The sequence below is a fragment of the Betta splendens genome, chromosome 2, assembly GCF_900634795.4.
Source record: "Betta splendens chromosome 2, fBetSpl5.4, whole genome shotgun sequence".
Classification (NCBI taxonomy): domain Eukaryota; kingdom Metazoa; phylum Chordata; class Actinopteri; order Anabantiformes; family Osphronemidae; genus Betta; species Betta splendens.
In genome coordinates, this window is record NC_040882.2 from 5,822,543 (window position 1) to 5,846,626 (window position 24,084).

At 45.2% G+C, this 24,084-nt stretch overlaps 1 protein-coding gene across 1 annotated transcript in view; it reads left to right on the top strand.

Annotated features, from left to right (window-relative positions):
• Window positions 1-1,486: 1,486 nt before the first annotated feature.
• The window catches only part of ptgfrnb (prostaglandin F2 receptor inhibitor b), a 40,514-nt gene continuing 17,916 nt past the window's right edge, over window positions 1,487-24,084 (top strand). The window contains exons 1-10 of the mRNA XM_029142628.3: window positions 1,487-1,875; window positions 5,487-5,602; window positions 5,716-5,977; window positions 11,426-11,830; window positions 13,493-13,924; window positions 20,925-21,071; window positions 21,172-21,326; window positions 21,580-21,700; window positions 22,229-22,448; window positions 22,522-22,709. Of these exons, the coding sequence (XP_028998461.1) occupies window positions 1,830-1,875; window positions 5,487-5,602; window positions 5,716-5,977; window positions 11,426-11,830; window positions 13,493-13,924; window positions 20,925-21,071; window positions 21,172-21,326; window positions 21,580-21,700; window positions 22,229-22,448; window positions 22,522-22,709 (2,092 nt within the window). The 5' untranslated portion in view covers window positions 1,487-1,829. The remainder of the gene's footprint in view (window positions 1,876-5,486; window positions 5,603-5,715; window positions 5,978-11,425; window positions 11,831-13,492; window positions 13,925-20,924; window positions 21,072-21,171; window positions 21,327-21,579; window positions 21,701-22,228; window positions 22,449-22,521; window positions 22,710-24,084) is intronic.

Here is a 24,084-nt window from a genome sequence, read left to right on the forward strand (position 1 = left end):
TCCTCGTCTCCCTCCTCCACCTCACTGCTCCTCTCGCCTGGCGGCTCCCTCACCCTCCTCTGCTCCGTCAGAGCCGACAACCTGCCGGCCCTCAGCCTGAAAGTCACCTGGCTGGCCAACGACCATGACGTCCCCACCGTGGACCACACTCGGGTCAAATCTTATAAGAAAAGGAATGTTTTGAATTTATTATCTATAACATTTTTTCTGTCGCTGCACAGAAAGGCTTAATTTGAATTATCAAACATATTCTGTATCAGTTGTATCAATTAACCTATTGTCAAATCAAAGTTACATTAAAACAATCCGCTTTTAATGGGAGCAAGTTAATGCTGACGGTCATCCAGCAGAGGTCGCTGTAGCTCCTTTTATTATCAGTCAAGGAGGAAGGTCAGATCAGATAAAAAACCCATCTTAAAGTTGAATTCATTTACTTTTGCACTGTGACTGCTGTTGGTTGGACTTTTATATTTTTTTAGTTTGTAAAATATCATAATCTCATTTTCCTTCACTGTATATGAGCTAAGTTGTGAATGTTTTATTATAGGTTCATCACATTAAACGCTTCATGTGAGGTGACAGGCAGTGACTTTGTTTGTCCACTTAAACCACATCCAGCTCAGGGTGCAGGACCTGGTTAATGACCAACAGCAGGAGAGCGCTGAGATAAGACTGTGTCCATTTGAACAGATGTTGTGTGGCAACAGGCGCCGCCATGTTGGGCCCACGTCCAGTATTAGACTACACACAGGAAGGTTTCCAGCCTGACACACGCTCCTTTTAAACACAGGCTGCTCACATGTATCCCAGCTGATGACCTCTGACCTTTTAACTTCGGGCCCTGAGGTCACAAAGCCAACTCCTCACCTCCTGTCCCTGAGCCGTGACCTTTGCCCTGAACACTGGATCTGTCTAAATACACAGCATGGTCCTCACCACTGTAGCTGTAGCTCACAGCAGGGAGCGCGTCCACTGGGTTAAACAGGGCGACCTGATACGGGCACTGGAAGGTTTTATACCTGCACAAACCCTTTGGATGCGAGAGCTAAAGAATGTGAGCGACCCCCATTTGTGTTATCTGTTCTTCACTGGTCGCACCATAAATTCCTTCCTGCTCCTCCAACTCATCTATTTATCATTAATTGTTGTTATCCATTCTAATTTTTTTTGTATTTCTTTCTCCACATACATTAAGAGCAGCTCAAATATGAATAAAATAATTATGACTTCAACTTTTAATAATGTTGCTTGGAAAGTTATAAATTGTAACAAAGCGATTTCTACATTGTAAACGCATATTGAAGCTATTTCGCACCCTCATTATTACACAGTGACATGTAATAATGTAATACTGAGTCATAGCAGCAGCACAAACCGGGACGTTGCGGGTCTGACGTGAACTCTCCCGCTCCGCCACCTGGGACCTCCCAGTTTCCCTCCACTCCTCTCTCCGCCCGTCACCTTACTTCCGGCCACTCTCTCTCTCTCTCTCTCTTCCCTCTCACCCCCCGCACCGTCTTCATTCTCGCGCGTGCGTCTAACCGGTATGGCTGCGGGGCGCGTGCGGACCATGAGAACGCTCCGGTCGTGATTCGGACGCCGCGTTTAGGGGATTAGGAACCAGTGCCTGTGTTGCGCGCGCGTGTGTGTGTGTGCGCGCGCGCTTTCCTGTGCGGCTCCGCCCGGTGTGCGGCGCGGACTGACTGCACACATCTGAGAGTTTTATTGGATTGTCCGACAGCGGCGCGAGAGGACTTGTCCTGCCGCACAAAGGAAGCCAAAGAGGGAATTAAAGGCAAATAAAGCAGAGGACGAGGACGGGAAGGAAAATGGGAAAGTGTCTCCTCTCTGTCGTCTTCGGGCTTTTATTGCTCGGTAAGAAACGTTTGTTTGCTCCACTGTTAATAGCTAATTAACTCCAAGACGTGCCCCCGCTCTTCAGTCAGCAGAAGTCGTCACGAATCCCCTTTAGAAAAATAGGAATTAAATGTTTCTCTGGTTGTCGACGCTCGGACATGCTTCCTATTACGTTGATAACATGATTTTCCATAACGGTGGCATAAAGTCACCACATCGGCGTCGTTCAGGACACCAGGAAGTGGGTCATGTCAGGTCATTTAAAACTTTATTCGGCCGTCGCTGCTAGCGGCAGCTATTCAACGAGTATATGCACAGAACTATAGAGTGCAGCGAGTAAACTGCATTGATAAGATTTGAAGTAAAGATAACTGACAACTATTATATTTAATAAAGCCGAATTGATAAGCGAACCCAGTGCATTGACAACAACCCTTGTTACGCTGTCAACCTGCGCGTGTCGGACGACGAGCAGGAGCCTAACTCAAAATGGCAGGTTTCTAGATGGGAGTTTGGTACGAGAGCGTCTCTCCTGAGAGCCATTTGCATGATCGGTGTCACCGTGCAGCGCCGTTCGTGTCGGGCTGATGTCCTGATGTCACGTCGACGGCCTGTGAACGTTACCTGTATATTATGATGAGTGGGAGGAAAGGCTCCAGTCTCATTGTAATCAAAGTGGGGAACAGCAGCCGTGTGGCACAGTTACATGTGGCGCTACGCTGGATCGTGTCCTGCGGCTGGTGAACCGTGGAAACGGGGAAGTAACTTGGTGAAGGGTCTGGATCATTACAGTCAGACAGACCGGACTCTTGTGGGACAGTTGGCTCTCATTAGGTGACCAGCTTTGACAGGGGCCTATTAACCAGGCAGATGATCACTAATTATTATTATTATTATTATGTCTGGTGTGTCTGCACCTGAGTGAAACCAGGCTGAATCACTCAGCTCTTTGTCACTGGACTGTTTTTCATGAAGCAGGGCTTGAGCCGTCCTCGTTTCAACCTCAGGGCCAGACAAGGTTAAACAGGCTCTACCAGCGCTGCAGCTGACACATGTTGAGGGCTGTAAGATCATGGAGCGCTGAGTCGTGGATGAATCACTTCCCTTCGCGTGTGCTCTGGTAACTGTCGTGCTTCGCTGGAACCCAAACGCATGAGACCCAGACGGCGTCTAGAGCCTCTGCTGAGCGGCGCCGCGGCGCGAGGACGTCCCTGAAGCCTCTGGTTCAGTTTTATCTCTCGCTGAGTCAATCCAGTGGAACGTTTACACTTTCCCCATCGTGTGTTATCAGTGAGACATGACGGCTGCAGGTGAAACTTAACCCCCAAACGGCTTCTATACCTTCAGTCAGCGCCGTCGGGTCAAACTGAGGCTTTGTCCTCCATCAGACGACACATATTAGTGATGTACAGTAGTTCCAGGATCAGATCGTACCCCTGTGCACACATGCACATCCAGATGCACTTCCTGTCATCGTGTGGTGCTTAATTTTCCCATGTCTCTTTACATTCTCTATGCGGTTTCCACACATAATCATGGGCTAAAGTTAAAGTAGATGCAGACGGAGGTGGCGCGCGTCCAGCTGGCTCCTATGTCTCCACCACCCGACTCCAGCTGGAGCTTCAGACATGCCCACCCAAGCCACAGTGATGACAATATGTCTGCTTTTTACTTTTAATTTGAAATTCATCACGAGCCTTAGTCGAGCCTCCTGCTTTTCTGCCTTTGAACTCCGTGTTCATCAGTAGCACGAGGCACAGGCAATTATTACAAAATACCTGTGAAGCAATGACCCTCTCAGCTTTTACCCACACATGTAAATACACCCCACGTCTTCTGTACGTTACACTTATTTTTGTACGAACTGTTTTTGCACCTTTTTTAAAGGCGAATAAATCGGCATTTGCATAAACTGTGCGTGTTGCAAAAATGTTCTCAGGGGAAATGATTAGAATGTGAAAAGTAGCGGGTCCTTGTTTTCTCTGTGACTCAGTGGTGCTGACGAACCCCGCAGATGCGCCCAGGTTGTGAATCTCCTGGATTTCCTCAACTCGTTATAGCTTGAGGTGCGAGGAAACAGCTGTCTGACCTCCCGGAGCTCATGTCTCAGCTTTGTCCGATATGAAGTTAAAAGATGAATTAAGTGATGGATTGAAAATGCAGTGGGTTTTGCACTGTTCTTATTTCATCGTGACTTGTTACTTACTAAGGCAGAAAAAGCTCCCAGTCAGCAACACACACACACACACACACACACACACACACATACACACACCAGGCCATCTGCCAAAAAACTCAACTATTGATGTGCCCGCTCAAGTATTGATGGATCCTACAGGCTCAGGCCTTGTTTAGGAAGCTTTTTTTTTTTTTAAACAGTGCTGACCCAAGCGCAGAAACCTTTCAGGTTTATGTTGTATCACTTTTCCTGTGTCTTAACTAAACAACATATTCGCATAATTAAGTATTATATAATTATACTAAATTTAGGTCATTTAGTCCTTGGAGGAAACTGCAAGAACCTGACTGCGTGTTTAAAGGATTGATGGATTCTGATGCTGTGTTTAAGAACATAGATAATTTCTGACACTTTTGAGCCTCTGACGTAAAGAAGTTAAAGATTTTGTGCTTGATGTAGGCGTGAGTTTCGACTAGTGAAGAAGCCAATCTCAGTCAGGGATCTTCTTGAAGACTGTCATGAAGATCCAGAACTTCTAGTCCAGAAGTCTAGTCTTTTTGTAGAAAGCAGCAGCATCTCCACGTTTACCTTCCGCTGAGCGCAGACGTCGGGTTCACCCTGCAGCTAGACATCACCAACCAAGAAGCAGTGAGTCAGTGAACCTAACATCCCCACACACTCCGTCAGCCTCCGCTGTGTCGCTACACGTTCGCTCAGCTGGAATGTCACAAGACTTTAACACTCGACACTCGCTCTGACGGAGGAGAAGCGTAAACCACACACTTTGATTTGAACCAGGCACTTTTTTAAAGTGCGTTTAAGCAGCAGTAACTCGCTGATGAATAATAAATGATCTTTCTCACTCGCTTGCTGTGGGGTTCAGATTTGGGAGGAGCCCTTGAAACCTCAACCAGCCGTTTCCTTCTCGCCAAATGATCGGTGTGCGGTTTGTACTGTACGTAGAATGCAGTGAGGTTTCATAATCGATGGGCTTGAGCTCTGCACAGGTTACAGCTTGTATGCATGTACTGGTGTGGGGCTTTGACTTTCACAAGGCCATTGTTTGCAGAACTACATGGATTGTTAGTATTTCTTTCAATAGTTCTTTTGTCCTCATTTCTGCACCTTTTTTATTCATCATGTTCCACGAACAACCCACATGTTACTGTTTATCATCTAAAAACAGCCTTTTCCCTGGTTTATTTTTATAGTTTGCTTCGCATATGGGTGGTGATGAAGTAGATGCACAAGCAAATGATTTTGCCTTCAGAATCAGGATCAGAGGGGTTTTCTGTAGATGCTAAGCCCTGCATGCATTTGCTTGTTCCTGCAGTAAAATTCCCTGTGAACCAGTGGAATCGAAGGCTCTTTAGCTACATTATTGATCTAATCGTGTGTTAGTTTCTGTGTTTTCTTCCATTATTCTCTAACACTCTGTCTGTCCCTGAAGGAGGCTGCTGCTGGGCACGAGTGGTGAATGTGCCTCCTGGTCCACTGATCCGGGTAGAGGGTCAGCCGGTCTCCATCATATGTGATGTCATTGAATACTCAGGACCTAATGAGCAGGTACATTTACTGCTTTGCCTCATATATTTGGTGCATGTGATGTTTTATTGCATATATTATGTAGAGAATTTCCTGGTGTCTGTCATAACATCCATCACTATTTTCTCCTGCAGGATTTCGATTGGTTGATATCTCCAACAGCAAAGGGGGAAACTAAGATAAAGATCATCTCCACCTTCGACGCCCGGTACTCTGATTCATCCTACACAAAGCGCGTCGCGTCCGGAGACATATCGGTGGTGAGGCTCGGCGACAACGTGGTGGAGCTGAAAATAGCCGAGCTGAAGGCTCAGGACGCTGGTTTCTACTGGTGTCTAACGCCGAGCACCGACTACGTCATAAAGGGCAACTACGACGATAAAGTCCAACTCATTGGTACGCGAGTCTGTCTGGCCTGTGTTTAGTAGCTCTGTGTTGGTTCATTTAACAGCCATCCTCATGAGTTACTGATGCTCTACTGACCATGGATACGTATCCTCCCGCTGGTTTACACAATCACTGGCAAATAATTTGCCTGGTGCAGACACACAACACACCTCAGCACACTCACACACTCGCGTTGGGGAGCAGATGTGGGGTGGGAGTACTTGGCTTGTGTCAAATAAGGGGGCAGGGAAATTTGGGTAATGAAACGTAAAACCCCTAAAAGAAGAACAGAAACGCCATTATGTCTTATCTTGGAATCCGTACAGAGGGAGTAATGTGTAACGTTGTTTGTAATATTAGTAGTTGAAGTGTTCCAACAATTAGTAAAAGTTGGATTCATAATGTGGGAGCAGGACCGCAGGCCTTGAAGCCCATTAAAACGCTTGTTAGCATATGTAGCATCTGTTGTTGAACCTTTAGGCTTCTAATCTGGGTCTGTGTGACGTGATTGGCTGAATGAGATGCTGTTGATTGTTTAGAACAGAGCTTCTTGACCATCTTGGAGCCATCATTGATGAACAAGTGATGCTGTGCCATCTTAGACTTGCATGGAGACAATTTATTATTTTTAAGATGCAGTACCCAAGCATTAAATGAAAACACCCTGGTTTAGAGCCACTCTACGCAACTTGGCAGAATTTTGCTTACTAGGGTTCTTTTATCAGCTTCATGAGCACAGTCGATTATGTGATTGGAAGAAATTGAATCAAGATTTGCAGCAGAAGCCTGAGGTTAAGTTCCAGCCAGTTATCAAAGAGGAGCAGGAGGGAGCGTGTTTCCACTTGGATTTTAGCAAAGCGAAACAGTGTAGAGATGCAGACTGATGTGGCGTAATAGTTATTAAAAGCTGCTGCAAAACAACACATTACACAGTAATGGTCTCTCGCATGAGATGTTAGACTGAACATGTAATTTAGTTTAATGATCATCCTGAAAATGACTAAACTAAGGAGCTCCGTAAACAAGGCAGAGCAAACAACACAACCTGTTTTACCAAAGCCTAACTCACTGTATGAGTCCTGTATTTACAAGTCAAACAACAAGGTAACTGACAAAATCCAGAACCAGTGTTCTGGCTGAACCTGCCTCTGATAAGAGGACAATCCGAGCACTTCCTCGTTCAGGCTCATGCTATAAAAGCACTTTAGTAAAGGTGTGGTACTGGTCATGGCTGTGGTTCCTTAATGTTGTTTTTTTCTAGTCATTTTCTCTATAACTGGTTTAGTATCTGTTCATCTGCTGGCCTTAAAGTAAAGATAATTCACATTTTCCCAAAGCAAACTTGAGTTATCGTGACCAACAGTCAAAGCTGCACCCAACAAATGAAAATGCTTCCAGGTTTCCTTGTTAATGTTTAACCCCACCAACTGTCTCCCGCTACTCTTCCAGTGCTGAGAGCTAATCATAAAAGCATTAGTCATTATTTAATCACCACAAGCAGCTGCTCCATCAAAGTCTTTTGCAACTTCATTTCTTTTAGAACGTTTCCACATGGTGCTGATAAGGAGTGGAATTCAGGAGGTATTGGCTGGTGCAGTTTCGCCTTGTCATTGATCTTATCCTTCCACCTATGTGGACTGGTGCTCATGGTGGCAGCAGGTTGGGCCCGCTTGTCCAGACCCCCCCCCCCACTCCTCTGTCAGGAGGATGTTCCCATAAGCTCGCCTCCTGCAGGGCTGGGTGCCGCCGGGGGTGCGATGATCCCGGGTTACGCAGGCTTGAATTAGAATGTGGAATGTGGCCTCAGTGGCAGGAGAAGGAGCCGGGGGAGGTGAGGGGTGTCAGACGGGTCCACTAGAACCAGCAGCATTACCAGAGAACGTCTGCCTGGAAAGAGATGAGGTTCTTGTAAAGAATGTTCCTAGCGCTCATAAGACTCAAGGTATTTGTATTCAGGTCATATAATAATAATAAACTGAATGGCCTGTATTTAGAGTTAATCTCAAAGCCCCAGTCTTCATTAAGTCCTGCAGTTTTCCTCTAATAGTTGGATCTTGCTTAATAATTTAAAATATGCTCACTCCTGAAGGTATTTGACCTCAGAGCCGTTATTCGCAGACTAAGACACACGCGTGACACTGCTAAAGGGTCAGTTCATCCAAAAAGAGTCAACCAACTGCTCACTGTTAAATGTGTTACCAGAAAACTGTCAGAGTAAAAACACTTGTATTCCTGTATGCCTTTAAATCTAACTGTTTGTATCCAGTCAGTACCGATACAGGTATTTGAGTGACTGTATAGATTTACAGTATGTCCTCGGTTAGTGAATGGTAACTCCTTTAGTGAGAAATGAAATGAGTACTGGGCTCAGATGTGAGCGATGAAGTCACAGAGAGGGATTGTCTGACAGCAGGTTAGTTAGCTCCATTATACGCCGCCATGTTCAGCTGCTCGCTGCTTCCCAGCACGGCTCCCCAGACACCTTGTTAAATTTAGACCTGAATTAACTAGGCAGCGCTGTTTATGTGTGATTGAGACTGTGTCGTGTGTATGTAGAGCATATGTATGAGCAAGTAGTGTGTTTTTTTTTTTTTTCTTTTTTTTTTTAAAGAGCGGCGACGGCAAAGGGTGTTTGTGTCTTTGCAAAACGAGAGTCAGTCGTTAACAGCGATGATGCGTTAGATTCGCTGCTGGAGGGTGTATACCAGTCGAGACTTGTGCTCCACATTCATCAGCATGCGCAAACTCTCTCTCTCACACACACACACACACACACACACACACACACACACACACACACACACACACACACACACACACACACACACACACACACACACACAGCTCCCATCGCCCGCTGAGGCTGTTTGGTTATGTAAGAGATGAGTGAAGTAGAGGTTGCTGAGGGTTTGAAAACTCCTTTCAGGCTAATTTTAATTGATAGAGCAAAACGCAGATTATTCGTCCTGCCTTTGTTATCTGCCATAGACGCTCACGTCAATGCTGCAGCACTGGAGGCTCTAACTTCAAGTGTACGACTTGCTGGTGTCCACTGCTGTCCCCTGGGCTCAAACAGTTCACATACAAGTATAGAAAGACTGAAACGCTTTTCTTTAAGTGTCGTCTTCCCTTTCTCCAACAGCACACACACACTGCACACTGGCAAAGTCGTACCAAGGTTAATACGCTGTCATTGGTTTAAAAGTGCATGTTAAAGAAAAGCCACTCACTAATATTAATGTGTTTCTGATTAAAGGCCTTAATGCAACTGTAGAGAATAAACCTGGGTAAGGCTCCTTCAATATCTTCAGATTTTCAGAATAATCTTTTTGCGAAGCAGCTCTAAATCAGGGACGGCTGCAGTGTTACATACAGGCCATTTAGTTTTGACAATCAATATTAGATAATTAATCGATTTTGAATTGATTAGATAATAAACTGTATTTTCAAATTGAAATAGATAGGAGAGACTCTAAAGGTGGGAGATACAGTTGATTCACATGAACCATCAACATGCCTTATATGTTGTCTCCTCCACTGATTTCCATTCAGATATCTGTTAAAAGCCCAAACATTTCAAACGTAATGCTTCCAACCTTCGAGCTGATAAGCCTGTTGATTACATATTTGAGACGTCCAACGTATTTTAAATATTAATATATGGCGTGCCGGCTTGTTCTATGTTTTGACTGTGCCAAAATCCTCTTGGCCAGAGGAGTGCGTAGGTGTGGTATCTGCTGGGCATTACACCCACAGACGCTTCAGACCGTCCACACCTTTTCTCTCCTTCCAGCAGATTTTTGTCCTTTTTCCATTTGCTCAGTCAGATCTTTTAAGTCCTTCATCTACCTTTAGTTCACACATAAGGGGAGTAACAGCCAAGTAAAATGTGCTTAGTGTTAAATGACTAAATGATCTGACCGGTGGCTCACGCATGGAGCACAGAGCATCATTTAAATGAACCAACACAAATGCGCAGTATTTCCATCATGCGTGTTTACCACCTAAAACTGTGATGAATAGCTTTATTCTTTTAGATCATTTAAAAACTAGTCCTTCCCACAGGACGTGAATGTGTCATGAATGTAATTCCCATCATGCAACGCCACACTCCTCATCCCAAGCCATCTGCCACTTCTTGGATTCCTTTGTAGCACGACTAGAATTAACTTCCAGAGACGATTATTCACCATTTATGTTTACTGTACAAAGGCTTTTCACTCTGACATGTTGATTTGTAGATTAAACGATCTACCTGGACTCAGTGTAACATGTAAACATGTCTCCATATGAAAGTTGTCAATAAGATGAAATAAGTCGCTGAAGTTAAAATTGTTTTAGTGTTTTCCAACACTGCTACTGAACATTCAGCGTTGTTATTAACCCCCCACGTCTTCACTGCAAGCAAGACAAAATCATCTAATGTCTTTTCCAACAACAGCAATAAAACTTCTCCTTTTTATTGCTGTTGTCGTTGATTCATTTGAAAGCAAAGTCCTGCTCCCAGCAGGATCTCAGCAGTAATAAGTCCCACTCTTTTTTTTGAGTTTTCGCTTCTGTGTGACTCAGACACATGCTTTATGGTCATAACAAGCCGAGGAACAAAGCGGCTGCAAACGCAGCTCAGTTAAGACTTGAAAGTGACATTTAGCGATCAGGAGTTGAAATCGGCCTGCAACCTTTTCATTAGAAGAACACAACGGGGCCCAGAGTAAAAGTCTGGGGACCAGATTCTAGCGCTGTCTGCCAGAGCAGAGCCAGTTACCTGAGCAGGCGAGTCATTAACCTCTCTGAACACTCCTCTGGGTGTGTTTCACACACGCACGTGCTCGCTCGCGTCTCAAATTATGGCTTTATCTGGAGCTGCTTGTTTGTTCATTTAGCCAGCGACCTTGACAGGAGTAATGCAGTGTGTGAGACATGGTGTTGACTTACATGAACTGTTTTTAATCAGACATGCCTCTTAGGCACATTCATTTCCTATATTTACATGAAGTGTTCCAGCGAAGCGTCACAGTACTGAAGGGCTGGAGACCAGCACAAAGCGCTGTGTACCACCACAATGTTATGTTGTTGCTGCAGAATCTCGCTGAGAGATGATCTGAATAAGCCCCATGTAGTAGGATGCATTATGCAGCAGGAGTATTTATGAAAGCAGTGTAGTAAACTAAAGAAGCGGAATAAATCACGCATCTCTGAAACAAATGAATGTGCAACGGTCACAATTCTCTATTAGTGACTGGAAGCTTTTACTGTAAAGCAGAAAGTGTTACCAAAATACGAGCAAATGAATGAGTTAGTTCATCAATGTAAAATCTGATTAGCATTAATTTTCTTCTACTGTAGCAGGTACTGCATTAGTGTTTGTGTTGAGTGTGTGACTTTTAAAGAAACTCAACTTGTTAGTATGTGTTTTGACATTTTTCCATATTTTCGCTCTGTCTCCTCTCCTTGCAGTCATTCCCAACACCCTCCAGGTCTCCCCCCAGACTCCACCCGCCAACCTCCCTGAAGGAAATGACCTCACGCTCTCCTGCAACGTCACCCGGAGGCTCACCCTCTCCACCTACCTGTCGGTCGCCTGGTCGGTGAAGAGCGGAGCAGCTTCAGAGGATATTCTGACGTTCGGCCCCGAGGGAGACGTAACCACAGGCGCCAAGTTCGCCCGACGCTACGCCGACGGGGGCCTCCGGCTGGTCCCGGGGAGGAACGGACTGTTTGAGCTGGTGATATCTAGGGTCATGACGTCTGATGGCGGGACTTATACGTGCAGTGGAACAGAGTGGTCGCATGAAGATGATAACTGGATCAAAATTGTGGAAAGCACAAAAGAGATCGGAACCGTCAAAGTTATTCCCACAGGTGAGAACAACATTGACAAAACTGCACAGACACAATGAATAAATTATTGTATGTTAATTTAAAAAATGTTCTAAAAGGTTTAAAGGTGTTTACTTTTGTCGCCTAAACAATTTAAAGGAAATCGATGCAAAGCACGAAATCAGAGCCTTAAGAGTGCGCTGCAGTTCATTAGAGCTAAAGAGTTTGTACTGGAGGTTCAGGGTGGAGGATGACGTAATCGAGGTGGCGACGAGCTCTTTTTTTATCGTTTCAAAACGTCTCAAAAGATTCCCATTTAAAAGTGTGTTTGTGTGTTACAGGCTACAAGAGGGTAATTAAACTAATGTGAGCCTGGAAGGTGACTCAGCTCTGATTTGATAAAAACAATAAGTCACAGCCTTAAACCAAATCAATTACATGATTGGAAACGGGCCTCTCGGACTGAGGTGGCAGCCACTGCACATCAGCCTATTGATTCCTGGATGTGTGCTGGATGGCTTTGACTTACATGTAGGGGATGAATTCATGGCATAACATCACCCAGAGGCAAACTGGAGCAGTCAAATCCAGCAGCAGGTAACGAGCTGGTGTCTCACTGTCATCTGTGGCCTGATGGGAAATCACCCTAGGGTATGAAGTTTAGTTGGGTGTCACAGAGACGACAGGGGCTGAGGTTGGGCCTTGGTTAAGGACAGTGGTAACAAGCAGCAGATTTTCATCATATGTGATTGTTTGGATCATTTTGTAGTAAACAGGTGCAGCACTGTATTGGGCCCTTGTGTACATTTGGAGCAGCAGAAGGAGGTTCACAGGCAGTAATTATACCTGTAACAGAGCTGGTAGAGAAGTAAGGAGGAATGGATGATGTCTGAGTCAGAGTTCTGATTCTTGATGAGTGTGACAGCACCGAGCTGGGAAACGTGTTGGAAAATGAAGAATGGGAAGAGACACGAGGACGTGGGAGAGTTCGCCCTCTGTTGTGTGTCTGTCTTTATTTTAATGGCATCCTCTCCTCTGTGAGGCTTTTTCTTCCAAGTGCCTCACTCTGCCCTTGGAAGGCTCGTGACCCTCACTGTCTGTCTTTTTCTGTCCTTAGAGAGGCCCCTGGACACACACACACACACACGCGCACACACACACACACACACACTGTCATTTACTGTGGTCACCATATCTTCTATCTGTCTGGGTTACCATGGCCTCTTAAATACTGGAAAGTGCATGGTGATTTGTAATGAAACTAGAGATGGCAACACACACACACACACACACACACACACGGGTCTCAGTCCCTGTTGTATTGTGTCGCAGTCAGTTCATATTGACTTACAGACGAGAGTAAAGAGGATGAGAAATGTCAAACAGAGTGGGCTTTGTCTCTTTTGTTCCTTTTCAGACACCGTACACAGTCTCTTCCCCACATGCTGCAGCTGTGTAGGTTGCTACTGGAGACTGGGTCCTGTAACGTTTGATATTACTTTTGGTGTGAAAACGCTGATGGCTACTTCAGTTTGCTGAACTGGGATTATGTGACAGGAAGACATTGGCAAATAAAAATGCACCTGTGCTTAAGCATCTGTTCTGTAACTTTGTCCAAGTAAAATGTATTCATAAGTTTTTAATGTTTTTATACATTCAGGGATTCAAAGGCACTGATCGTTTGTCTCACTCCGTCCTTTCAAGGTCAGTCCCTCAGTGTGAACGCTTCATCCTCCTCGTCTTCCTCCTCCACCTCGCTGCTCCTCTCGCCTGGCGGCTCCCTCGCCCTTCTCTGCTCCGTCAGTGCCGACAACCTTCCGGCCCTCAGCCTGGAGGTCACCTGGCTGGCCAACGACCGCGACGTCATCACCGTGGACCGCAGCGGGGTGGTGATCTCCAACACGTCCTCCAGCAGCGCGCCGGGCAACACGCGAGGGCAGGCCAGCGTGGAGCGGACGGGCCCGGGGGAGTACAGGCTGGGAGTGAGGGGGCTGAGTGGGGAGGATGCGGGGGACTACACCTGCCGCGTCCGAGCTTTCATCGACAAAGGGGGGAGGAGTTCGGGAGGAGGAGGAAGGTGGCACATGGCAGCTGAGAAGAAGTCCAGCCCTGTGGTGGTCAAGGTGTCAGAGATCAGTAAGTAGAATATGCTTGATTTACATTAAACTGAAACCCTCATAACTATAAGTCACTGTTAACTGACAGAGCATGAGGACGTCTTTACTACCTTTAGTGTACAGTACTTTGAAAAGTGTTTGAGAATGGTCCTGGTGTTTAATACAGTGGAGACTCTGGGCTCCTAGAGGGGAAAGTAATAGCGAAGTGCAGCGGGCTTGACGTTTCTGTATGATTTTAGAAGTTGTGGATGTTTAACAGAGCTGCAGTGTCACAGATGAATCTCAAGTCTGAAGGGGAAGCTCTTTAATCCTCTAGTCAGCCTGTCGACTCCTGCTGCGAGGATGATTGATTAGTCGTGCCTGTCCTGGACTGTGCGTGTGTGTGTGTGTGTGCGTACGCTGATCCTGCCTCTAAAGAGCAGCAGTGTCAAACACAGTCAACACGGCAATCAATTACTGGCTGGGTGGGTGGTCTCTCTGTCTTACTGTCTTATTCTCCATTTCCATGATTCACTGTGTGTTTAAATTGCGAATATTCTCTGAAGCTCACTGTACTTTGGCCTAATGGTGGTTTGTTTCTGAGTTGTGTTGAATGTGTTGCTGTGCTTTGGATACTTGTCCTGTTACGTTCTGCGTTACCCTATAGACAAATAGGCTGAAAAGTCATGAAGCACTAACAGATGGACTAGAAACGGTTTGGCCGTGCGTGCACGTTCAGATCTGCCACAACTGGTGGAATAAGGAACATCCTGTTACACCTGTGAGGGGGTGGGATCCATTAGTCAGAGAGCATGCAGTCATTAACAGAAAGAATATGGACCCTCCTTGAAACTGATCTGAGGTATGTAGGTTTCTTAGCTCCGTAAAGGACAGATTGTGACTGCTGGTCATGTAAGCGCATAGCGATTCTCTGAAACTACGTGTCAGAGTGAGGATGTCCGTATGATTCTTTCTACTACCTTGATTTGATCTCTTAACATTTTTTCTTTTCATATGTGAAATCCAGAAACCTCAGTGAGATTGTGGCTGATTATAGCCCATTTTAAAATCAGCATTTTCTGCCTTGTTGGTTTTAATCGTGGCCATTGACATTAACCAGCTGCAAGTATTCCTGAATGTAATAGTTGTTAAAGATACAGTTTGACACTTTGAGAAATACCCTTTTAAACCATAAGGAACAACATTCAGGCAGATTGGAGCAGTGCTCTGACTGAGGGAGGCCAGTTACTGTTCTGTCGTAGCAGTTGGATGTCTGACAAACTCCCAGAGCTCACATCCCAAAGAAAGGAATGGGCGTTAATGAATAAATAAATATGTTGTGTAATCATTGTTGATTTCTGCCACTGTGCTGAATGTAATGCATATGGGAAAGTCCAGGGAGCGTTTGGGCAGATCAGTTTGCTAAAACGAAGAGCACTTTGATTTCAGAGAAGTGAAAAAGACTTTCTTTGGTAAGTCATTATAATAAACAGACAGTTACTGGTCTGTGGGAACTTATTGGAATGAATTAGAATGAGTATGTAGGACTCAGTTTTTCCACTCATGGTGTCATTAACTATAAAAGTGAAACCTGTGAAACTGGATTTGTTTCTTCTCGCTCACCACACCCATGGTGGCCATATTAAGCTTTGGCTTTTTAAACTCGGTTCTATTTTCCAATACTGTGTTCAAATGTCATAATAGCTTTTAAGAACTACATTTACCAGTACTGTAGATCTATTGAGCTGATGGGATCTAGAGTTGTTCTGCAGACATGAGACCAGTGGTTTTAAGTGCTGGTTTCAACATGAGCAACACAAGAAGAAATACTATAGGGGCAGTTACTGTTTAGACTGTATGTTGCTTAAATAAACAGGCCGATTTTTATAAAATGGCACAGACATAAACTGAGCCGCTTCACATAAACAGGAACGCTGCTTCTGTACAGCAACATATAAAATATTATCCAGAACCTTTAGGCCCCGTAACAACCACCTCTTGTAGCTTCTCTATAACTGAAGCCTTGGGGATCTATCTTACATTTAGAAATATCAAACCAGGCTCCACGAACACGCACACACAGGCTGAGGAAGAGGACACAGCTGCAGTATCATGGATTGGGATCAAGAACATTTTGTTTGTGTTTAGAAGAGTGAGGCTGTGCGCATGGTATTTGCACACTTGCTGTGCACGCGTGTACCTGCTGGGTGTTTGACTGTTCCTAAGAGTGAAAGCAGGTTTGTTGAAGACGTTCTCCGGAGAGTAGGCGCTACGCATACACACTTCAAACACTCACGCTACACGTGTTTCCCACATACTTTTATTATAGGGTGTTCTCACTGCTAGAACGCTTACATTCTGGCCTGAGGACACACAATAGTTCATACCACACACACACAGCATGTCTAATTGACTATAGCTTACAGTATACATTTCATCCGCGCTCCTCTAGAGTATTAGCGTAAACGTTGAGTGAGTGTTTGTATGTCCGTGTGCGTGTTTGTTGCCATCCCTGTCAGTTCCTGTTCTGTTGATGTGCAGCCTTGAGGGTAGCCCCTTCTTCCCACAATGCATTGCTGAAAGCACAGTCTACCAGGATGCTCGAGAAGAGTTGGAGAACTTGTGCAGGAGCTCCCCACAGTCAAAGCACACACACACACACACACACACACACACACACACACACACACACACACACACACACACACACACACACACACACACACGTGCAGCGTTAGAGGGTGTGATTCTCCTCACCCTGGCTACTCTTTGCCTGTGTGCATGTTGTTATGTCAGCTGGAATTGTTGTCAGCGTGCAGCCTTCACATGAAAAGGAACTGCTTCTGTTAAATGCAAACTATTCCTCCTCCTTCTAGTACAATAAATCAAAAGATTAAAAGAAATCTAACAAAGGTGACAAAATTAGAACTGCGGCCATCTGTGAATGTGGACTAATGTGTTTCAGCAGTGGAGCTGTGAATGTTTTACACTCAGCTGCTTTCTGCCAGTATTGATTTTTGTCCAAACAAGACCACATGTGACATAATGGTGTCCTCCTTCGTTTGAGGCTCTTCATACAGCTGTAAATGTCAAACACTACTACACCACAGACCTAATTTAGATGAGTCCCACTTTGGCTGATGTGTTGTCGTTCTAAGACACTAGAATGGCAACATTATATATTATATTATATAATATAAAAAAGAGACATCTGTCAGTAGACACATTGTAAATCACAAGTCTATCTAAACAGATTGAAATAGGAGTGTTTCTTCAGACTGCACACAAAGCTACGGGAAGCGCCCGAACTGTCAGACGTCAACCAGGAAGTTGGTCTGGAAACTTTGTTCAGAGCTTGGCTTTGTTTTTGCATCTCATAGTGACCTCTTGTCTGGTCCAACAGGTTACAAACCAGTTACCAGCCGTAGAAAAGGAACCGGCAGACACCCGTAGGTTGTGTGTACATGTAGTCGTACAGCGGCTCTGTGCGTCACATGCTTCGCTGACTGGAATGTAACATGAGACTTCTGTTTCTTCCATGTGGTTTAGGCTGATAACAATGTTTAAAAGGAGAATCTTCATGTCATTTTGTAGGAACTTCTATTTTGGCACCATATAAAAAAAAAAAAAACAATAAAGTGTGCAACACTTGCATCTTTCAGAAAACGCTAGCGACTGCATGTCGTCCCAGATCATTACAGTAAATGATCGAGATGACGAACAGCGTCTGTATTTCTGTGATCGTGCAGGCAGAAAATGAGCAGCACAGACGATTTGAGCTGCTCTGCAGCCTGACTGACTGATCGCCCTCACGCCTCGCACAATGAGCATCTCTGTGCCGGTTCTTCGTGAGGGGCCGGTGGAGGTCACAGCCCCTCCTCTGGAAGAGCTCCAGTGTGACTGAAACGAGACCCCAAGACCTCGGGGCAGACATCCTGGAGGGGCCGTATCCCAGGATGTCTGCCTGATGGGTGGAGTGGGAGAGAATGAATGAAGCTGTGCGAAAATGGCCACTTTAAGCAAAAGTATATGTCAAATGCTGGTTATCACCCGATTCTGTGTAAGAACCACACATGCAGGAACTTACCATCATTTGTTAGGCAGTGTTTTGCTCCCTAGGGAGACGGTTGGAGATGCTTCCTGTAGCTTTCCAGACGTTTCCTCAACACAGACAAAACCTATGCTTCAGTGAAATTTAAAGCAGCGAAATGAAGGCGCTTGTGCATAGCCACAGGCTGTGTGAAGCTGCAGTCTGTGGTGTTTTAGCATCTACACTGCTCACTGTCCTGCGTTCCCGTTGGAGACTTTCCACTTATCTCTCAGTTCAGTTCGTGGAGCCAAGCTTGGCATCGCTTTCAAGACACCTGCAGTATTTTTGTGTACACAGTCGCTCAGAGCGGCATAAAGTCAGAGGGAGGCTTGATGCAGGTAGTATTAGATTACTGTAATCTGATTACATGTCGTTCAGATGATGTCGTACATCTGTTTGCTGTGTGTCAGCCCCTTCATCCTCAGAGACATGTTAACAGATACAATGACTCCAGTGGCTCCTTCGTCGCTGGTTTTTCTATCTTGCGCACACACACACACACACACACACACTTCAGTGAAACCAGAGCGTCTCGAGTGCCTTGAGCTGCTTTGGCAAAATACAACATTCTCCTGCTCCTTGAAACCCCTGACGTTGCCAAGGGGTGGGAGTTCAACCAAGTGGCACTGGCACTGCCAAGACCAGCAAAGCGCTCGCCCTGCCCAGCTCCACTTGTTGGGAGCGTCTCACCATGGCACCCAGCCTGCCTGTAAGCGAACCGATTCAGGAAACACTCTGGCATCACGCCTGCTGAACCATCATTGCAGCACCGAGTTGAGGTTCTATTCTATTCTCTGGTGTTCGTGTACACGAGGAGGTTGTCACATATTGTGAATGTGTATGTGTAATTGATTTAGCGACATGACATACAGTACAGTAGGTTTTACCAGAGTACATACACCCTAACGCACACATACTCTAATCATAATATGAACTAAAATAATAAGTTTAGACTCAACACCTCTGTGGGAGCTAATTAAAATTATGCAAATCATTCAGGAGCCACCCTAAGGCCTGCATCTCCTCACTTAATTTTCCACGTTTATTTACTAAACAAATTGCAATTAATATTAGTGACTGCATCCAAACTGAAAATAATGAAGCAATCAGTGAGCAACTGGCATCAATGGGCAGACAAAACGGAAAGTTGTGAAATTTAAAAAACTTTAATTAGAGATAATTAAAACGGTGTGATTTATTATTGTACTTTGATAGTGTTTTAAACTTTCAGTTGCCCCTTTTTTTTCGAAAAGCTCTCTTCTAGTAGCAGCAAAATAAAACATGAGAGATCATAACATCAGAATTGTAGCAGTTGGTGGCAAATGAATGTCACCATTAGATCCCTACAAACTAAGAGTCTGTAAGAGTAGCTGCTTAAAACGAACCCATGCAGCGCGCCGCAGATGAAAGCGCTCTGTTGTTATTGACATTGACCTATTTTTCACTCTGTCTCCCCGAGCCCCGCGCTAATAGAGCCGTTTCTTCATTGGAACACTTGGTTTTACACGACTTCTGCTCTGAGCTGTGCAGGATGCAGAGCGTCAGATGCCAACACGGAGCTCGGGACGACCTGCAGGACACGCAGACGTCCCTGAGACAGGCTGCTACAATATGCAGTCGACCAAAAACAGGACGCTCCTCCGTTAAATCAAAGTCGCTGTCTGCTGCAGTAAAAGACATGACCTCATTATTAGTATTACCTTTAAACTGCTTTAAACGGTACAGATTAAAATGCAACCACCCACCATGTTTGTGTCATGCCAGCAGAAAGTCACCCCCCTTTAGACAATCTGTCTGGCTGTTTAATTTCAGCTCAAAGCACTGGTCCTTGTTAAACATTGTTTGTGAAGCCACACTTTGCTTCAACGTAATCATTATCAATTAATTCACCAGAGCCTCCGGTGTCGTCTTCTGTCTGACCACAAATTTTCATTGAGTACTTAAAGGCTCAGACAATGTTTATCTCCATGAGGTCAGAGTTGTAGTGGTTTTCACCTTCTTTTGCTTCACTGTTCTGCCGTTGTGAAGTTTAAGAGCTGCTGTGTCTGTGATGATTGCGTTATACTCGACTAAATAAGGCAACATTTTAGTTTGAGTGTCGCGTGGCTAATTCAGAGAGAAGCTTCACACGTTTCGTGTGTGTGTGTGTGTGTGTGTGTGTGTGTGTGTGTGTGTGTGTGTGTGTGTGTGTGTGTGTGTGTGTGTGTGTGTGTGTGTGTGTGTGTGTGTGTGTGTGTGTGTGTGTGTGTGTGTGTGTGTGTGTGTGTGTGTGTGTGTGTGTGTGTGTGTGTGTGTTACACAGCAGATGGTGACAGTCCATGAGTCAGTGCGTGTGTGTGTATGACGTCCAACTGACATCATTCATGCACCCTCCTTTGCCAAATACACACACATTCATCAGAAGTGTGTGTGTGTTGGTCAGTGACATGTACAGCCATGCCTGCATTGCGTGGTCTGTCAGTCGCTGCTTCTATACTGTACAGTAGCTGCTGCGTGGGTGTGTGGGATATCTTACAGTCAGGCAGGTGGAAATCTTGAGCCCCTGTGTTTCCTGTTCATTGATGCGTTAAGGTGCGATCTGGCTGCCTGACTGAGGACCTGCCTCACCACCTGCAGTTCACACACGCACACTATTAACACTGATACACACCTACCTCACACAGTTGTGTTTTTTTGTGTCTGTCTATTTCTGTTGCCTGGCGCCATCACCAAGCTTTTTATATGGGCCAAACTACTGGAGTGGTTTCATTCTGCTGGAAAGCTCTGCAGTTCAGAACAATATCCTGTCAAGAAAAACACATCAAAATGTCTCTACTTATCCACGTCATTTTGCAGCATCTTGGCATATGATTTTCAAAGCCATGTACAATACATTATACTTCGGCAATCCTCCAGTTGGCTGAATACTTGTATGTAATCTGTGTCTCCTTTTCCTTCTTGTTCTCTGCAGAACCAAACTTCACCCTGAGCTTGGAGGTGGTCCAGAACCCACAGATGACAGCTGACCCCACAGAGCTGTCATGTAATGTGATCAACATCAGTCATTTACCCATAGGAGGACGACTGGGCGTCACCTGGGTGCACACGTCACTTCCTGGTACTTTTGCTTTAGCCAAAGTCAAAATCTTTGAAATCTCATAGGACAGAAAACCACATGACTGACTAACCGTCTCCAATCTGTCCTATGAATTGTTTAGGGGATGATCCTCAGACCTCACAGCCTGTTGCTTCCCTCGATGGTGATGGTGACCTACAGCCTGGACCCCTGTATGCTGACCGCCTGAAGAGTGCTGGAATATCGCTGAGCAGAGTCCAGCCAAACACGTTTAAACTGCAAATACCTCGTACACAGGTAGCAACACCAGGCGTTAGAACATTGACTGATGGAAAAAGCAAAAGGTAGAAAAAGCTGTGCAGCCACCCGTAGTTTATACTGTGCCTCTACTGTATATTAGCTCATTATTTTGTGTTTACTGAACGTAGAGGATACCTTTCTCAACCACAGGAAGTAGAAGACACTGAACTCACTGGCAGCTGTGCATGTGTAAAGTATAGGAGCATACTGTTAATCACTAATTAATTTCCATGTGTGCTTCTGTTATTAGGAGGCCGACATGGGCCAGTACGCTTGTGTTGTGTCTGCGTGGAGTCTCAGTAGCCGGGGAGACATGGTGAAGACTGTTGAGTACAAAAGCCCTCAGCTGACTGTACGATGGAACACCAAGAGTAAGGATGTTTTCATTGGCAATATTTAACATAATCTACAAAAAGAATCTGCTTGTTGATGTCGTCATTCTGTAGTCAGATGCATGTACAGGATAAATGTCTGTTATAGTTTTTATTTAGTCACTACTGATGATTGCTTTTGTGTTTATTTTATTATTATTATTATTATTATTATTATTATTATTATTATTATTGATAATAAACAGTTTCTTGAGTTTCAGCCTTCACCAGAAAATACCTCTATTTAACAGCACTTGTCTTGTTTTCTCACCCTCCCTCTTTTGAAAACACTTTCTCTATTTTGGTCCGACATGCTGAACTTGGGCTACGTGCTGAACAGTTTGGTTAATTGAGCTGTGATGTAACTCCTCTGCTGTCTGTGTGTATGAGCCTGTCTGAATCAGAATAGCTCCATGGTGTAACGGCTCATCACTTCCTGTTGGGGATTTCCAGTGCCTCGTTGGCTCAGCCATCGTGACGGCCATTCATCATGCCCTTAATGCTGTGGTTGTATTTTTTTTTTTCTAGCTCCATCTCTGAACGTTGTGGCCAAACGCATCCGTGAAGCCTCAGCTGGTGGATCTACCTTTGAGATGAGCTGCAACGTGTCCAGCCAGAACCTTGGGGAGGCAGGCTACAATGTGCTCATCCAATCACAGGAGAATCTGGGGAGCAATGTGAAAACCATCATGTCTCTAAGCCCTGATAACATTGTGCAGCACGGAGGAGCCACACAGCCCAACCGGAGGTACGAGCCGGGGGACCCAGCGATGCACCGGAACCTGCGTTTCATTTTGTAACAGCTCTCTCTGTGCACTCAGGGACAATCTGGTTCTGACAAAGTCCGGGCCCAGCGAATTCCGGTTCCGCCTGGCAGGTGTCCAGCTGACGGACAGAGGTTTCTACTGGTGCGACGTCACTGCTTTGACCAAACCGCAGCCAGGCCAGGCATGGACCAGAGCCACAAGTGCTGAGTCCAACAAAGTTAGGATTGACTTTCAAGAAAACGGTGAGTCACATGTTTATCTGGCTTATGGTTTTTATTCATGTTAACCATTGTTAACAGAAATTTGTCAATAATAAAAGTAATAACAGTAGTACAGAACTGGATTTTATAGCGTTCTTGCTTCACTTTATGCAGATACTGTATGCTCTTCAGTCAATTTGCCAAAAAAGGAATGTTTCTTTTGTTATTTACAGTATCTATTAAAATAAATGTTCACATCTGAATTTAGAGTGGGGAAAAACCGATTGAAGAACCTAGTGCCTGCTCTACTCCTCTGGGTCAAAATCACAGTAATCGCATCCTCTTTGCAGCTGCGTCCCTTTTACTCAATCCTTTACACCTTTCTTGCATGTTATTTATAGTATAATAATAATGAAATTCCCTAAAGCCTTAGGAAGAAAGACTGGAGAGGAAGAAGTCTGAGACATTGGTTTAAAACTAACGATCAATATTAGAACATTTAGCCTTTTTATTAAATCCTTAGTTTCATGACAGTTCCAAATACCAGTGAAATAAGTTCATGTTGGGTTCATAGGGTAGCAGTATGTACACAGTTCATACACACACACACACACACACACACACACACACACACACACACATCCTCTACCCACACAGTTAAGGATAACTAGCATACATTCTCTAATATTGTACAAAATAAAGACCCAAACACACTCACACACCCTAAGCCCTTTGACGCCCACCACAGCCACTGGCCTACTTAACTTTCTTTGATCTGACTGGGAAGGAGGGGGAACCGGCGCGTCAGACAGGAGAGCACGAAGAAGAGGCAGACGACAAGGTGGAAGCGCAGGAGAGCAGTGGGTGAAGTGGACTGAGGGGGAGGAAGAAGTGGAGAGGGAGGGCAAAGGGTGAGGCCGAGAGGGAGACGAGGACACATGAGTAGGGAGAAGGAGGCAAGGATAGGAAGCCAGGTAGGAAGGTGATTGAATTGCAGTGTCTTTTCTAACTTTGTGGATGTGTGACCACACATCTTTGATCCGGCTGATGGTGAGCTACAGGAGCACATGCTGCAAAGTGAGCGAGAGCCCTTGAGCACTCTTTCTCTTTCTGGTTCTATCACTTGCCATTTTCCCCTGCGCTGTTCAATCCACCATCATTGCTCATGCCCCTCCCCCTTTCTCTCTCTCTCTCTCTCTCTCTCTCTCTCTCTCTCTCTCTCTTTCTGGGACATCTTCAAAGTGAAGCCCTTTGGCCAATCAGCCAGCTGCAGAGATCTGCACCGCTGCTTTCCTCTTCTTTCTCTGCTTGCGTGTGTGTGTGTGTGCATGTTTGTGTGCGTGTGTCGAACATCTTGAGTTGACCCCACACAGCGTACCCAACCGCCCCAAACCCAGACACACAGTCAGTGTTCAAG